We start from the raw sequence: 17,228 nt of genomic DNA, 5'->3' as shown, positions 1-17,228 counted from the left end.
AAGAAAAAAAGTGTCTGAGCAAGAAAAGGAGCGATATGGACTCTGTTAAGTGAATTTGATCTTCTAGGTTTTCCACGATTCACAAGGGATGAACTACGAAATTTAACTATTGGAATATATCAGCTTAAACAAAGCAGATCATACCCTCACGAATATCTTGAACAGAGGGGAATATATTCTGGTATTATGCGACACATTAATGCTCCAGACTTTCAACAGAAAGGTCAAATAGAACACTTCAATGTTTGCTGCTATAAACATTGTTCGCACACTGATTTCTGTCGACCTTTATGATAAAAAGAGATGAACATACCTGTCGATTTAAATAACGAACACGATAAAGATAAAAGTTTTATTTGTAATTAAAAGATTAAAAAATACACAATTTGTCCGAAATAAAAGAACATTTAAATCGGAGAAAATCTCTTAATAAAAATATTTATAGACACGATCTAACTCTTACGAAACCACAATCACAATAGTCATCTAGTCGCTACGAAGGAAGGAGGTCGTAATGGAACACGATATTTATTGTCGGGGAAGTTTGGTGAGGGGTTGAACGGGGTCGGTGGCGGCGGTCAGCGAGCGGACGCGTCGGGAGTGGAGAGGTCGCGCCGGGTCCGGTAACGAGGCTCGTCCCCGCGCTCCAGCGACCACTGACGCCGCAGCACGCGCGATCCTGATGTAGTCCACCTGTACAACGGAAGCCTTAGAGTATTTTTGGCTACTATTGAAAGGCAACACATTCGACGGATCCTACCGATCCGATAGGCGCGGTGTATCGACCAAGCCTGCCACAGTGGACACGGATGAACGTAAGTATCGATTTCGCAATGAGGTCGGTCCTGGCGGGCTGCTCTCCGCGGAGACCGCACCAGACCTTCGCCATGCTGTGGGATGAGAGGAGCCTTTCGTACTACACCTTACTTTGAATAATGAATAATGCAATTAAGAAACGCAAAGTCGTTTTACAAAATCTGTCGACTGTCGGAGATGGATCGGAACGTTGTCGCTCCACGGATTGTGTGAGGCTGGTGGTGTGTCCCTCGCTCAGTGGCGCCTCGTTAGTGTCACAGTCGTTCTCGCTCTCTGCTTCAAAGAGAACTTCTTCCGATCTGTAAATTTAGTCGTGAGCGTGACTGCAAGTCTGTTCCAATTTCGGATATTGTTTGTTATCACAGAGGATGTAAACATTTACTTCAACGGCGGTGGCGTCGGCAGAGTTTTTTCAAAGCCTTCTTTTCCGAGTAACCAGAAGGTGTGCATGACGCCTTTGCCTTTAATCTGCGTGAGTCCTCGGGAGCGAAGCCTGTAGCCGCCGGCCGCTGCGAGTTTCTCTGCCGTCGCCGACGAGATCTGGATTCGCCAAGCCGCTCCTGGTATTACGTTTAATAGTATGTAATTGGAATGATATTAGATGTATTTCAATTAAGAATAAAAAGATAAGAAGATTCAGTATTTACCTGTGGATTCCATGCGGGAAGCTGTGTTGACCGTGTCACCAAACAAACAATACCGTGGCATAGTGAGTCCCACCACTCCCGCACAACAAGCGCCCGTGTGGAGCCCTATCCGGAGATGTAGAGGAGACGCTGGCAGATGTCGAATTCGAAATTGTCCCGCCAAGTGTAATAAATGTAACGCCATGGTCGCCACGCTCTCTGCGTGGTCGCTGGAGCGGATCGGCAGCCCGCCCACCACCATGTACGCGTCACCGATCGTTTCCACCTGTTTTAAAAAATAATTTACTTAGTTGATGGATATTCTTCCAGTTATCTTAAAACTATTATATATTGGAACAGGGTTGACCTTGTAGACTCGGTACATTTCTATAGTAGCATCGAAGGTGGTGTACAGGTCATTGAGCAGGTCAACGACCTGGACGGGAGTGGAGCGCGCTGCTATTGATGTGAAACCCACGATGTCGCTGAAGTAGATGGATACTTCCTCGAACTCTTCCGGCTCCACTCGGAGACCCAAAATTAATCGCTCGGCTACTGTTCTGAAAACAATTTCGGACTTGATACAATTACATTTTTTACTTAAAAAAAAGAGGTTTGTAATATAAGGCGACCGGGAAAAAATTAATTACAATTTATTTATAATTTCATAAAACCGCAATATTAGAAGTTGGAAACCCAACATTTTTTCATAACTATTTGAAGATATGTTTGCCAATAATCATATCAGAGGCCACCATTACAGTTAGCAGATGTTATGTTTTTGTCGTATGGTAGTCCAATGTTTCAGTTTAGTTTGTTTTCTTGTTGCTCTCATCTTAATGTTAAAGTTTCCAAACCTTTAAAGTCTATGTTTATATTTAAATGTATAAAAGTCCACAGAAGGATAAACGACGTTACCACATCAGAGACAGTCAAAGTGATGATAAAGTCTGTTTTATATAAACCTGGGCAACATCCTGTTCAGGAGCTGCTCCGTTTTCTTTTTCTCCATGTCCAGCTGCTCGGTTCGTTCCTTTATCAATTCCTCTAAATTATTGCTGTATTTCTCTAACATTTCGAACATAGAATCTACAATGTTGACTTTTCTGAAATAAAAAGCATAATATTTATGAATAAGTACACTGAAGTGACATACGAGAACAGTTCCCCTTACCGTCCTCGATGCATGTGTCGGAACACCTCGTAGAGTTGTATGAAGTCTGGTCGTAGATGAGGCTGTTCGCTCCAGCACTGACGTGCCACACTCACTGCCTCCGGGGGAGCAGCGCTCATGGACACGGACGGTCTTATAAGAGGCGGGGGATGAGTCAACTTTTCTATTATTTCTGTAAATTTAATTTCGTACGGTGGCATCAAAAAAATAAAAAGACATCTATTACACAGTGATTGTTATAATGTTACCTTCCGGCGTAAAAGGAAGCATACAGTAAGGCTCTCCACGGACAATAACCTCCTGCATGATTATAGCGAAAGAGAACACATCGGCCGGCTGCGTTCCGCAGATGACGTTACCTGAATCGGCTTCACGAAGAAGCTCCGGCGCCGTCCACAGCAGCTCTATAATAAATACATTACAAAAATAGAATGAATGAATATGTCAATTCAATTACATTCGATCGTCTTAAAAACAAACGAACCTCGTGCGGTACGCGGAGGGTGCGGCAGTGACTGCGTCTTTGTGAACGATGGAATCCCATAATCGGTGACACGCAACACCCATCGGGAGTCGACTACACAGTTACGTGAAGTAAGTCGACCATGAACACGCAGCGGCGATGAGTGGAGGTAGCGCATCCCTCGCACCAGGTCCGTTAGCAGCGACAGGCGGAACGTCCAATCCAACCGGATATCGTCAGCCATGAGGACGTCTTCTAGAGAACCTCTCCCACAAGCTTCGAACACGAGAGCTGGTCTTGTGTCCGTCAAACATCCTTAGTGACGAAAAAAAAAGTTTAATTATTTTTATATCTCACACAAATATCTCCTGTTACATGTTACTGACCTATGAAGGAGTTTACGTTTTCGTGACGAAGGCTCTGCATCGTGAGTAAAACGTCTATTGATTTGCGACGCAACTCGAGTGAAGCCGCAGGTAAATATTTCATATGAACTGGGTCGCCCTAAAGAACAGCGAATGATATTGGAAACTCTATATTTTACATTAGGGAAAAAGTTCGTAAATGTTACCTTATATCTGGTACGATTGTCCAGTGGAAGACGTGTAATGCTGCACGTAGAAGAGGGTGCGGACTGCCCCAAGGGTTCGGGCCGTTTCAGTAAGTCGGGTCGCTCCGGTTCCGAGCTTCCGAATTCGTGCAGCTGTTGAAGCCACGTGAGCATCGTCTCCATGCCCTCGCCCACACGTCGTCCCTCATCGGATGGAAACTGGAAGTCGGTGGAAGCAAGAACCGGAACTGCACGAGAACGTTTCGGCATACGGTTGACAAACACCCGTTTGAGGCATGTTACGACGAAGGTGAGGATGAGGATCAAGATACAGGTGACGAACAACGTGAACACCGTCATGTGTAAGGCTGCGTCCGTACCGCTGGAGACCTTCGCGTCGACCGTTTCGTCAAATGCGCCCTCTAGTTTAAATTCCTCGAGTTCGGTTTCTTTCAGGGCGTCTATATTCACGAGTGTGGAGTGTGACGTATAATTATCTAACAATCTCTCAGTTGTAATATTAAGTGTTGCTCTTTGCTTCCAGAACAAATCGTTTTCCTTAGTTATGCTACTATATAAATGAAAAACATGATGGTATTTTTCCATTCTGGTAATCTCCGCTTCCCTGAAGTTTAAAAGGGCCCTAATTATTTCATCATAATTATCCTTGGCCAGGTGCTGAACTTCGAACTGCCTGTCACTCAGCAGGAGTAATGGCTTCTCTCTGATAACATTAAGGCTGTCTTTAGAAAGTTCGCCGAAATGAAACTTCTGATACATTGATCTCTCTTTGCCTGTAACATTAGCCGATTGCTTGTCGATAGTTTTCGTTCCATTACCTTTCAAAGAGGTCTCTACTTCAGGATCTATTACATTTAAGATAAGTATCTGAATTTTATTCACATTTCTTGATAGTATCGCGGCCGTCATCGCCGAACCACAGATAATGAGAGCTGAAAAACGTAAAGAAATTGGAACTTTAAGTTACTGGACACAGACAGTTTAGGTCAGAGATATCAGAGATTTTGTTTTAAACTTGCAATGTATGTCTGCATGTATGTATGCCTGTAACTATGTGTTCGGGTGTAATCACGAACGTTAATTTAGAAGAAGAAATTATTACACTGAAAAATATGTTATCTTTTTCAGTGATACGTCAAGTCATCCTAAACCCAAAATTTTTTAATGCTCTCCCTCGATATGGACATCAGGGGATGTAACTCGTACAAAGATATTTTTTTAAACATTCAAATAAAATTTAAATTTTAATCTGTATTTATGTTTTGTTACTAACCGCACCTCACCTAATAATTCACGTATACAAGGTAAAATAAACAAAGGCATTTTTTAATATTTTAGAAATATTAGGAGAAATTAATTGTTTGAAACATTTCTATTCCACTTTATTTAATAATAAATCATTAAAAGTCGGAACGGATTGAAAATAGTTTTATTACAGGCTTTTATTTAACTTTCAACGCGTGTCCTTTGTTGGGGTGAAAGGTTGCTATTCAATTTTGAGGCAGATAACTTCAACCGCTAGCGCTGAAACATTAGAAACGAGTTCAGTTTGTGCGACCAACATACATTTAGTTACATTTGTGACGTCATTATTATTCAATATTCTTATTCACTTATACTAATCCCATATTATATATATATATATTCAAATGGGATTGATAAGAATTACTCGAAAAGCGATCGAGTGATCCGTAGTGTTTAGCCATCACTAAAATATCAAAAATAAATTGAAAGCAAAAAAAAATCCTCATTTATTTGAGGTTCTGATAAGATAAAATATCATTTACTATCTTTTCTTCTTCTTATAAAGTTATCTATTACATAATTTCTATGATATAACACCTCTCGCGAGGTTTTACTACTGTTATCCATAATTATTGAAAATAAAGTTTTTAATTTATTTCGTAACTTTTTTATTTATCTAGAAAAAATATATGTTATGTCAATTGATACACTTGCTTGCTATCAAAATCTGTATAGAACCAATGTTTAACATGGTCTCAAGAACAGAAGAACTGCCGACGCGTGGCACATCATCTACACGCGTTTTGAAAGACGAGACCTCGAGCATTTATTCTTGATATCTTTTTGAATGTTGAATTGACTAAAACCTTTCATGTAAAAATTTGTGACATTTATATAATATGTAATGCATATAAGGTGAAGTCTTCTGTTAAAGTGTTATGGATCGTATTAAAGAGGATAAGCAACGGATCTGCGACGCAGCGGCCTCATTGAGCTGTGAGAAAAGTAGGACGAAAGTCGACATTACCTGCGTTCACGGAACAGGTCAACTTGTATTTCTGTTGTTTAATACATCTAAATATTAAAAATATTGTTAAAAGCTCTTATGTTCGCAGTGTTTCCCATTTGTTTGTAAATAAATAAATCTGTTGTTTTTACGACTTTTTTTAAATACATTACGTCTGAAGGCAACAAATAAAATTTGGTTACTATTTTTATTAACCTTAATGATTCAACCTCGAGGCTAAAGTAAAGATGAAGTACGTACTCAAACTGAAGCTCTTGTAATGTACAGGCTGAATCAAAGTGAGTAATGTTTCATTGTATCGTACACATTTATAATGAAATATCTTGAATCATTGTCGGACTCGAGATCAGATTCAACGTGCAAATAAACACGTCAATATCTATGAGACTTATAATATGATATATGACATGCCAGCAGGCAGCGAGATATATAAGTCCGAAAAACCCTCGCACGGACACGAATGATAGTACTAGTAGTTTGTTGTTGAAGGGGAAACATTAAGAAGGGTTAAGTAAACGATATCAGTCAGACATCTCATATAAAATAGACATATATTCGAGGTTTCAGTAACTCACCGTGGGGACGGATCGAGAAAGAGTCCTCGAGGTGTCGAGGAAGTGCGCGTTTCACGAGGACACCGGACGTAACGAGAGACTCTTGGACCCGAAGAAGAGCGGCTGAGCATTCGTCGAGGACTCCGGTCACGAGCAGAGAGACGCGCCGCCAGCCCAGAGATCGAGCCAAGAGAGAGACGGCCGCGGCACGAGCCGGGGACTCAGAGCACGACCCAGGGAGAGGCCGTCCGAGAGACAGCAGGGCCGGGGACACGCCACCACACACACGACCGCCCACACGACCCGCGCCCACCACGGACCCGCCCGCGCCCACCGACCGCAACACGTCCACCAGGACCGCCTCGGACCAGCGAGGGCCGCAGGTCTCTGAGAGAAGACGTCACTTTAGACTGTCATATTATTCCTGATAAAAGTTTCAAAAGTTCTATTACTCACCTTCGTAATTAAGAAGACGGAAAGGACGAGTCCGGAGCTGAGACGGCGCATACTGTGTGAGATGAGCGGAGAACAGGTCCGCAGAGTAGAGGGTAGGGTCGTCGGCGTGACAAGCTTGTCGTGCCACTATCAAGAGCCGCTGTGTGTCGTTGGTGTGGTCGGTGTCGAGAGGCCGAGCTGTGGCCAGCGCCAGCAGGAGAGGCTGCAGCATCAGTCCGAGCGCGCCCGCCCGTGTGTGTTCGCGGGCGCGCGTTTCGTGACGTCACAAGGCCCCCGGCATGGACCGGCCGCCGCTCGCGCTCCGCCGCACTCGCTCGCTTGATCGCGTCCGATCAAACGACAGCTCTCTAGTGCGTTAATAACTTGATCACACAGAGACTCGGTCACACGAGCGCTTCTCTAAATATCCTATATTTTAATTAAACTTCTTCAAACATGGTTTTATATTCACCTACTGATCTACTTTAAAGTTTTTTCCTCGAACGACATCTTTTAAGCAAAAGGTTTCCTTCGCTTTAGTTACTATATATACTGCTAATGTGATACATATTGAAATACCCAATGATAAGTAATATTTAAAATGATGGATCTGTTGTTGATGTGTTCATAAATTGTTTATTTATTTTATAACGATGATTGACCCACGACCCACACCTGTCAATTATTATTACTGGAAGCAAATGAAACTGTAAACCGGACAAAAGCTTTTTAATAACTTAATGAGGCATTCAGTAATATAGTTTTTAAGTTAATGAAAAGGCAAATGCGAACAAGAAACGTCTATAGTAATTAAGGATGACGGTCAAAACAATGTCTCGAATCTTTTCATTTAATCTTAAATTACTCACGGGGTAGATAGCCCTATCTAACATTTTGCTTTTTTTTCATATGTAAACTTTTACGTGTAACATGTTTCATAGAGACCAATTCGACATAAAACAATGCGTACTCTCACAGAGTAAAATAAGACTGTCTCCGAGGCGCCGTCACGGGCCACCGACCACCGGGAACTGGGACGATCGATGGACAGTGTTGTAGGTCCGGAAACGATGGTGTCAAAGTAGGATGACCCGCCGGCACAGACGCTGACACGATCGAGCTCGGACAAGGCGCGAGAAAGACGTGTGACGACCTCGAGCACCGTCGACATGGACCACAGACTGACGGACTGACGGACTGAAACCATAAGGCTCCAGTGAAAAGAGAGGCGGGGGGAGGGTCGCGTCTGCGCTGTCAGGGACACCTCTGGGACACATCGATGATGGAACACGTCGGTTCAAGACCTTCTATAAGATCTCATTCGTACTTTGTCCAGAGCACAACATAAAAAAAGCTAATAAAATGAGGCTTAAAGCAGTCTAAAGTTCCGTGTAAAAAGTTTATAGTAGTTGTTAGAAACCCTTTTAAGTATACCAGTTTAAGAAAGTAACTCCGAACCGACCTGGCGTGACCGTGACCCAATATTACTATATACATTCCTAATATACATTATTGAGCTTTGTTCAGCTCTTTAATGTATCTTCATGAGTTTGTATCTTTTGACCTCGTATGATGTATCTGGGTCACAGTTCAGTTCACTATCTAGAAATTCATAGTTATTCAATTTTATTACGTGGAAAAGAAAATAATTTAAATAATTCTTTAGACAAATTGGACACCAGTAAATCTTATAACACTATTAGGTGTAACTGCAGATAATTTAAAATGAAACTTCTACGTCAAATTTTTCTTATTCATTTATCACATGTCGCATTACAGTCATACACGGAGAAGAAGTTAAGTGCAAGGCGTTCTGAGTGACCGTTTCGGTTTTTTAGTCAGTTATTAAAACAAACACTGAGTTCAGTCAACATGCCTCTGTCATTTGGATAATTGTATTTGTGATGCACCCTTCCGTAATGTACCTATCACACGCAGGTTGAAATCCAAGCGTGCCGTTGGATCGAAAATAGATTCATTAAAATCATGAAAATTTTTATATATTACAATAATAAAATAGATTAACAATATTTACAGGGTTTGCTGGATTCCTTATGACAAGAATATCAAGTAAAGCTAAAGTTTTATTTTATAAATCTAGTTCTTTAGTGAATTGAACCTTGAATGAATCAGTAAAGTTAAATATGCTCTCACCACATATAATCTGCGCGTGCCTCGCCAGCATCGCAAGAACCACCCACCGGTGAGTAAAGTATACTTTTTTTTTCTGAAGCCCGAGACATGTATACATGTCTCGGGCTTCAGGAAAAAAATAGGCGCTTCGAAGTCAGCAATGTGTGAACACACAATCGACAAACCACAGGTCCACGTGTCCATAACAACACTGCCAGATCCCAAGAGCTACTGTAGGTGTGTCCAAAGCGATACGCTAGCAAATTAAGAAATCTATGGCGGTAGATGTCAAATAACAAAACTGACTAACGAGATCACGTTTTCTGGAAAGGAACCAAAACGTTGGTATTGTTTAGTTGTAAAATAATAAAAAACGCGTAGTATCCGAATACTTTAGTTTTATTTATACGACAAAAAAATTTAATTTATAACGGAAAATAAGCTCATTATAATAGCTTATTTTCCGTTCCGGTTATGAATCTTTAGGGAACAAATTCGAAACTTACAAGATGCTGACTAAAATGATTAGACTACGATTTCTCAGTAGCTTACAAACAAGAAATAATCAATACCAATGAGGATGCCTTATGCCGTATAGTAATCCACAACGAAGAAATAAGTTCGTAGCGGTGACTGCACCTGAAGACGGTTCCCTAACCAGGACCGTCTCAGAGGTTGAGGGCAGCTGTAACCCCGTAACCGTTCACACCGATAGTGAATATCCCATTGTAGAAGTCTCATTTTCAGATAAACCCTTGATTAAATTCCCAAAACCATTAGTTTTCACTATTGTAAACCATGTTAAAGGAGAATAAACCGTTGCAAAATCTTTCGAAACAAACACACTTACAACAGTTCCAGTGTCAGAAAATAAGCTCGAACAAGATGTCATTCAAGCTATTAAAGGAAATGTTCGTCCCCAGATTAAGACTGGCTCACTTATAAATACCCCGTTAGTAAAGACCACGAGTATTTCCATAATAAAACAAAAGTTTTAATAATTCTGCTTTGAACATAATGCTTGCTAAGAACCAAGGAGATTAATAAATAACAAATATCACGTCGGTAAAATCAATCAACGAGCCATCAATGAGCGCTACCCGGCTTTATCGCATAGGTATTACTGGGCCAAAGGTGAAAGAAGATATGACTAAAATTATTAATTAATGCAACGTGTGCGGTCAAGGCAAGTACGAGCACAATCCTTCAAGACCACTATTCTGTTCTGTCCCTCCACCGTGAAAGCTTTTCTAAATTGTTCATTTATTAACTATAATATTTTGGACGATTGTTGATGCATTAAATACAGTTAAGACATTATTCAAATTGTGTAGGTACTTATCGTTTGATATCTTATATTATTTTAGTGTCAGATAACTGTATTGAGTTCACAAATCTACTATTTGCTGAATTTGTAAAATTACATAATATTCTCCATAATCAAACAGCAGATTACAGTTTTACCAAATGCTGACCAGTGCCGTTATTACCGGACACATCTAACCGCGAGACGCACTACACATAGACCTAACTGACCATTTGTTCCCACAGTGTAGGTACTGAAATACTTCGAGTACCTACATAGAAACAGAATGGCCAGATTCCACTAAAGGGTATCTATGTGTAGAGACACACACCGTGCACAGGCCAACATCGCCCGACTGCATAACAGCCCTCATTCCTACGTAGCAATAATTTCCTGAACGCAAACCAGTCGTCACATCTCTACTTACACCAGCTTATGAGAAGTTCCACGACCAATTACAATACTACACCATCAGTTTCCTAACTCCAACTGTAGTATGCTTGCCTGGGAGTTAAGACGTCTATAAAATGCTGCAAGGAAACTATTTCACTGTAATTCCCTACAAATAATCCACGCAAGCAATCAATTTTACCATCTCAAACCTTAACGATGGTTTAAACCTTGAAGATTTCTAAAGTAAACACAGGCAGTTCAGCGGCACACCAAATATTTAACTTAAACTAAATTTATTTAAACAATCTACAATCCATAGCGAAGTTATAATGCTACATTCATCAGGACACTTCAGCAAGGAAAACGATAGTAGCCTTTATCATACGATCCCATTGCATACGCTTCTATTCGGTACATATACAGTCATTGGCAAAGATATAACCGGACATATAAAAACATGTCGAGAAACAAACCAACGAGATTAAAAATCCGCAGCAAGACATCCTCGTCGTCCCTGAAACTCAGAGAGATGAATCAGATCTTCTCACAGCGCAATTTACGATCAAGGTCTTCAATAGTCGCTGTTCTACTGGGGGAGGTGTTAGGTAGGCATAACCTTTATAGTGCATCATTGGTGTTAAGTACCAAATGCTGAGGCTGAGTCATGGGTGGGATTGGGAAATGGGTTTTAACATATATTGAGTCTGGAGTCGACCGCTGACTTCGGGCCGCTATTAAGGATGTAGTAAGTTATAAGTCTTAATTGTGTCTTGAACATAGTTTTATAAGTTAAACAGATTTTTCTTGCATCCTTTGCTGCCACCAAACGTAATATATGTGAAAACATTGTGCGTTTAAAAAAAATACAAAATACAATTTAAGATAGTCGTAGTCTTGAAGATTAATAAAAAAACAGATATGGTTTAAACTTTATTAAATATTGTCAAAATAATATAAAAATATATGGTTATAAATAAGTAGCTCGTGTAATACGTAACTATAACACATACCACACATTAGTTATTGAAGTTAGTAGTTTGTAGTCTTAGGCGTATATTTAAAAATGTAGAAAATATTAATGAGGACCATATTTACAATCATTGTCAATTAAATGACATCGTTAATTAAAACAATTTGTATCCGAGAAAGGACACTAAAAGACCATTTCGAAGGAATTGAGCATTCTGGTAATGAACAATGACACTGAATATTCAGATATTTATATAAAGGACATAACAGAAGCGAGCGGAGACGGCTGCGGTCGTTAGTCATACTGAAAGTTATCTTTGAAGATAATTCAATACAAGCATTTCTTTCAACGAGTGGAGAGTAAATCAATGATGATATGAAACTATAATGTTTGTGGTGTTGTAGTCGGTGCCAACAACGACCCTCGTGTGTGCGGCGCTAGAGCAAGTCTCCCCGCGCCACGGCCTCTATCCGGTCCCTGTGCAGTCTGAGCGCCGCCCGCCCCTCGCTCCGCCTCATGTCTACGGCTCCTAACTTACCGTAGAACCTGAGCGCCATCTCGTTGTCCTCCAGCACGTGCCAGTCCACGCGGTGGACTCCCTCCCTCACCGCCATCTGAGCGTCAGATCAAACCATTGAAGTGAGTCTCGTGCCAGCGCGCGTGTCCGTCTGTAGTCACCCTATCCGACCTTGCACAGCTCCTGTATCATGATTGTGGCGACGCCGTTCCGTCTCTCTTCGGGGAGCACGAACAGGTCCTCAAGGTAGAAGGCGCGCCGCGTCCAGGAGGAGTAGGCGCGGTTACAAAGAGCGTAGCCCACGATACGCTCGCCCCGACACGCCACCAGGCCGAAGAACCACGGCGAGGAACACTCGAACCCGTCCTCTATTAGATCTGCGGCAATGAAAGGCAAACACTGCTTAAAGTTCTGCTCCTTAAGAGACACTACGACTGGGAGGAAAGTGCAAGAAGAGAATCCGCATTATATGACATATCGAAAAAGTTAACACGCGGCATCCATGGAATAGTTCTTTAAAAAATCCTTGTAGCTTAAAACTTTGGTGAGTACTTTTACATTAAATGAAGAGTTCGCGGTATGTTTTTAATCCCAGTGTCTTATAAGTAGGAATTATAACATTTAATGTAAATCCACAATCTGTCTGTCGGTCGGTCGCACTGAGAGAACAACTGCAGATCTCTATTAACATAAATATGTACGGGATCATCCACAGAGAAACAAAAAAAATTGAACTTATCACAACTATCAAAAAAACATATCTATTTCATATAACACACAATAAATATGTTCTTTTAAGTGAAAAAAAAAGAAGATTAGAGAAATAACATTGTTAAAATTAATACTTTAAAGAAGAAACTGCTCTTAACAGTCGACTGTGAGAAACTCTCTCTCTAGTAGATTTGTATATTATAATATATTTGATAAATAGTTATCGAGTAGCTTGCAATAAGCTGTTTGATAACAACTTGCACATAAATATGTATTAATGAAACCTAAAGTTATGATGGGCCGAGACTTTTTCGTTTAAAACTTCATCTACGATAATAAAAGGAGAAACAAGTTCTTTATACAACCGACATTATGATGTGATGACTGATGTGTCAAGAGCAACTCAGTGTCTCACCCTGCACGCTGAGCTGCGGACCATCAGGGACACCCTCGAACTTTGCCAGTTCCTAGACATTTTGAATGAAACAAGTGAATATACCGTTTCTAAATATAATATTAATTATCATAACATAACAGTGTTCAAGTCCTGGAGGTTTTCAATACGTATGATGCTTGTTTGCAGTTTTCTTACTACTTTATAACAATATTAATTTACTTGACATGAATCCCTCCAACTACAGGAATGACAGCAATATTTTAATTTCAGAGCAATCATTAGTTCATTTGATTATTCTGATGATGTTTATACATTTCACATAAATTACATAACATAACATTATAAAGATAGCATAGATGGCAGTAGGCACTAATTCAGTATCTATAAGACATTATTATATTTTTCTATTTGACTTTGTAAAAGTTAGAGAATATATTAAAAATATGAAACATCACCAAATTGTACATAGATCCCTGACAGGTATAAAATAATGGCTTAAAGCATATTGATATCTGAAGAGAATTTAAAACATTAAAATTATACAACTACCTCATGTATTTAAAACTCAAACACATCATGTGATCATTATTCATGAGCATAATTATTTATAGTATAAAGTGTTACAATATAATGTAATATTTCTGATAGAATATGCAACATATCCAAAGGACATATGAACTATGTAGTATAAGACAAGTGTAACAAATATTAACATAACAGGACTCAAAACATATCTTCAATGGAACAAGTGACAGTTATACAAATCAATTAAATGGACTCAAAGATGGAAGCAAAAACAATTGATAATGATTACAATAACTGCACTTCATAAACCGTCAACAAATAAAGCAAGCTATAATCAAATGACTAAGTCAAAGTATCTAATCAGAGTGTCTCCTCACAAATACAAGCCACATAGGTACACAGTTACCTCAGGAATGATTAATTAGTAGCTCAAACTAGAAACACTACTTGGTTATAGAATATGTATATCAGTTAAGAATTTCTGCATGATAATGATTTATAATAAGTGTTATTAATATTATTTATGTTAAAACTATAATAAATCAAAAACCTGAAAACTTTATTGAAATGACAGAAAAACGCATTTTTTTGGTAGAGAATAGTTTGAAAATACGTTCAGAATAGAGAAATGATTTTATTTCGAAATATAAACTTTAGTACAAATAAAAAATACTTATCAATAATATGAGCACAATCATTAATAAGTATAAGAGGAAAACCTTTGACATCTAAAGGTCTTACTTTGTGGACCGCTGAGGTAGTCTACTTGGTGTTTTACATTTTAAACATTAACGTTAGCACATGCCACTCGACGTTGCAGTTGGTAATTGATAGTATACTGTAAAGAACGCAACTGTAAACAAAACTCACATGTATGAGGCGGTGTACGGTAACCATATCATCACGATTCATTGCTCGCACCTCCAGAGTTGGTGATTTACTTATATCTTGAGACATATCTACTGGTAACTTATGTTAAGACTGCGTTTCTCGTCTGTCTACAACCACTCTTAAAAACTGACTGATCTTAAATAGATCATGAGATTATATACACAACCAAGTACATAATATGCAGTCATCTACATCTAAAATATCTTGTCAAAAATGAAGTTTCTGTTTTAAATGTAATTTATTGTAAAATAATGAAACGAGTTCGATACATATATATTATATTATAAAATATTTCTTATATGTCAGAAATATTTTATTTTTATAATCTATCTTAACTTATTGTTACATAAAATTGTTTTGAATTTTCTTACAAATAGCGCCATCTATCTAACCTCGAACTAATTAATTACATTGGCCGTTTAGTTGAAGAGATGGAATGTTAGGTTTGGTGTCTTTTATTTGTAGCTTGGGAACACAGATGACTCTGCAATGACATTGCTTGTATTATAAAATCCTATTAAAAGTATAAATGCAGGTTTGAAAGGATGTATAGACGTTTATTGTTCTTTCAAGTAAAAACAAGTTAATAGATAGAATAGATTTTGATTAAAAGTCTTTCATTGTACTTTCATTGTACTGTGGTACCACTGGTCGTCCGTCAACTAATTGTTCATTTGTACATTATGACCAATAGATGGTAGTATTCAAAATTAGCTACTCAACTTTGCCACTTTTGAATTCTTTGTACATAGGAAAAGGTTCTTGTGGCACGTTCGTTTCTTGAGTTATTGTATTATTTAACTACGCCTTGGCATGTTTATGGATTTCTTGATGTCTTGTGATCTGTGATGTGTGATGATTATCCGGCTTGTTGCTTGAACCCCAGTCTAGTCACAAAACTAATTAATCATTTAAGTCATCACATCACGAACTCCGATTTTATATGAACTTGCGTATTTTGATTTTGGAACTTTGGGAATAATCAGAACATTAATGTTAGTTTAGTTGCAATATTGATTAGTTTTATTGTAGGTATTCATTAATTATATTGATAGACAAAAGCTGAAATGAAAGAAGTTAATAAAGATTCTGTCCTTTAAGTAATTTGCGTTTTTACTTATTTCGGTACTTATTACAAGCTTAGTTACAGGTTCTATTCACAGATTTCCAGAATAGGAATATCTTCACACAGACCATGTTTAGTAAGTGGAAACTAGAAGTCTGTAAGCGACCAAAAGTCTCAAGAGAGGTTGGACAATTTGATAGATTTTAATTATAATGTTTTTAGTAAATTAGTTATACACAGTTGGTGTTCGAGGGTCAATAAAATAAAAACCGGCTAATTTAAATATTCTAATAGAACTGACAGAATAAAAATAAAGAAAAGTTAATATTGTATTAAAAAGTTACTATAATTGAATTTGTCATTTAAAAATTAATTTTCTCAGAACCGGAGTTCTGTCTTCAACTGTTGTGTTTGTTGTATTCTTTAAAGTTTAAATGACCAAATAATGAAATAAACTTTGATACCTACCGTTGTGATGACACGTCACGTTAACATCTACGCTTGTTTTAAATTATTTATTCATCGAAGGAATATTTACGAAACAACATAGCATTAACAGATTCAAGACTACGAAATGTGAAGACAGTTGATTGTTTTTAAAGAAACAATTTTGCAGCACACCGCCATCTATAATCAGTGGTTCTGTACTGCAGTTACTTTCGATATTAGAGCGGCTCGAGTGGCAGTTGTATTCGGTGTATTTGTGCTCCGTTCCGAACCCAAGAAGTTCAATAGGCCGAAGTTTCGGGCAAAACGTAGTAATTTTAAAACTCTCTGATTCATCTGACAATATTGTATAATAGAATTGAATTTCTTTGATCCTGACACTGCATCCTTAGAATTACTTGGATCGTTATTAATAAGTCATAAACAAGAGATGCTGGAGAACTTAAGTTGTTAAAAAACTTAATCTTTTCGTTATGGCTTACTAGATACTGTCCCTAATTTCCTTTGTGACTTGTTTGCTCACATTAGTAACATTGCTACTCGGTAGAAATATCCACTTATTATTAAAGTGAACCTCCAGTTATAACATTTTAATTTTTTCGTCTGTCTGTTATATGTCGCATTACAGCCGGTCGCGAGACTAAAAGGAACTCGAAAAGAAGGCTGGCAGAGTTCGTCCTGGCTCGGGTCGGTTCACTGTAGCTGACCGTGTAGCATTTTTATTGTCGCCGATTGTGTACGCGTTCGGACGGGTTCGTATATCGGGATCGGTGACTCGGATAAATGATGTGCTCAATTTTTTATTTTACCTGAATGACTGTATTTATTAAAATAAAGAAAAAGTGAAACAAAAGTTACACTTCAATATCTCTCCTCTCCTCTTAATTTCCAAGAATCCTTACAATTTTGTTGTTAAGACTGAAAACGCGCTTTTATAATTTATAGATTTTTCAATGACTTT

At 38.7% G+C, this 17,228-nt stretch overlaps 2 protein-coding genes across 3 annotated transcripts; both read right to left on the bottom strand.

The window, feature by feature from the left end:
- Positions 1 to 338: 338 nt before the first annotated feature.
- On the bottom strand, positions 339 to 8,684 carry LOC116779783 (guanylate cyclase 2D). 2 transcript variants are annotated; one of them, XM_032674220.2, is made up of 15 exons: positions 7,882 to 8,684; positions 6,933 to 7,279; positions 6,498 to 6,863; positions 3,651 to 4,582; positions 3,466 to 3,583; positions 3,101 to 3,394; positions 2,865 to 3,020; positions 2,617 to 2,788; positions 2,408 to 2,548; positions 1,810 to 2,002; positions 1,464 to 1,728; positions 1,199 to 1,376; positions 973 to 1,115; positions 761 to 890; positions 339 to 693 (listed from the first exon to the last, which is right to left on the bottom strand). In XM_032674220.2, the coding sequence occupies exons 2-15, from the start codon at positions 7,141 to 7,143 to the stop codon at positions 579 to 581; spliced, it is 3,414 nt and encodes a 1,137-aa protein (XP_032530111.2). In that variant the 5' UTR covers positions 7,144 to 7,279; positions 7,882 to 8,684; the 3' UTR covers positions 339 to 578. The 2 variants fall into 2 exon arrangements, with proteins under 2 accessions (XP_032530111.2, XP_032530119.2); XM_032674228.2 differs by having other exon boundaries at positions 7,888 to 8,684.
- Positions 8,685 to 11,660: 2,976 nt separating this feature from the next.
- Positions 11,661 to 14,952, bottom strand: LOC116768102 (thialysine N-epsilon-acetyltransferase-like). The gene is made up of 4 exons (XM_032658743.2): positions 14,734 to 14,952; positions 13,357 to 13,408; positions 12,402 to 12,607; positions 11,661 to 12,327 (listed from the first exon to the last, which is right to left on the bottom strand). Exons 1-4 carry the CDS (start codon positions 14,818 to 14,820, stop codon positions 12,151 to 12,153), a joined length of 522 nt encoding a protein of 173 aa, XP_032514634.2. The 5' UTR covers positions 14,821 to 14,952; the 3' UTR covers positions 11,661 to 12,150.
- Between the last annotated feature and the right edge of the window lie 2,276 nt (positions 14,953 to 17,228).

This window comes from Danaus plexippus (genome assembly GCF_018135715.1).
Source record: "Danaus plexippus chromosome 3 unlocalized genomic scaffold, MEX_DaPlex mxdp_25, whole genome shotgun sequence".
NCBI classification, from domain to species: domain Eukaryota; kingdom Metazoa; phylum Arthropoda; class Insecta; order Lepidoptera; family Nymphalidae; genus Danaus; species Danaus plexippus.
This window is presented reverse-complemented; position numbering and strand designations above follow the sequence as displayed.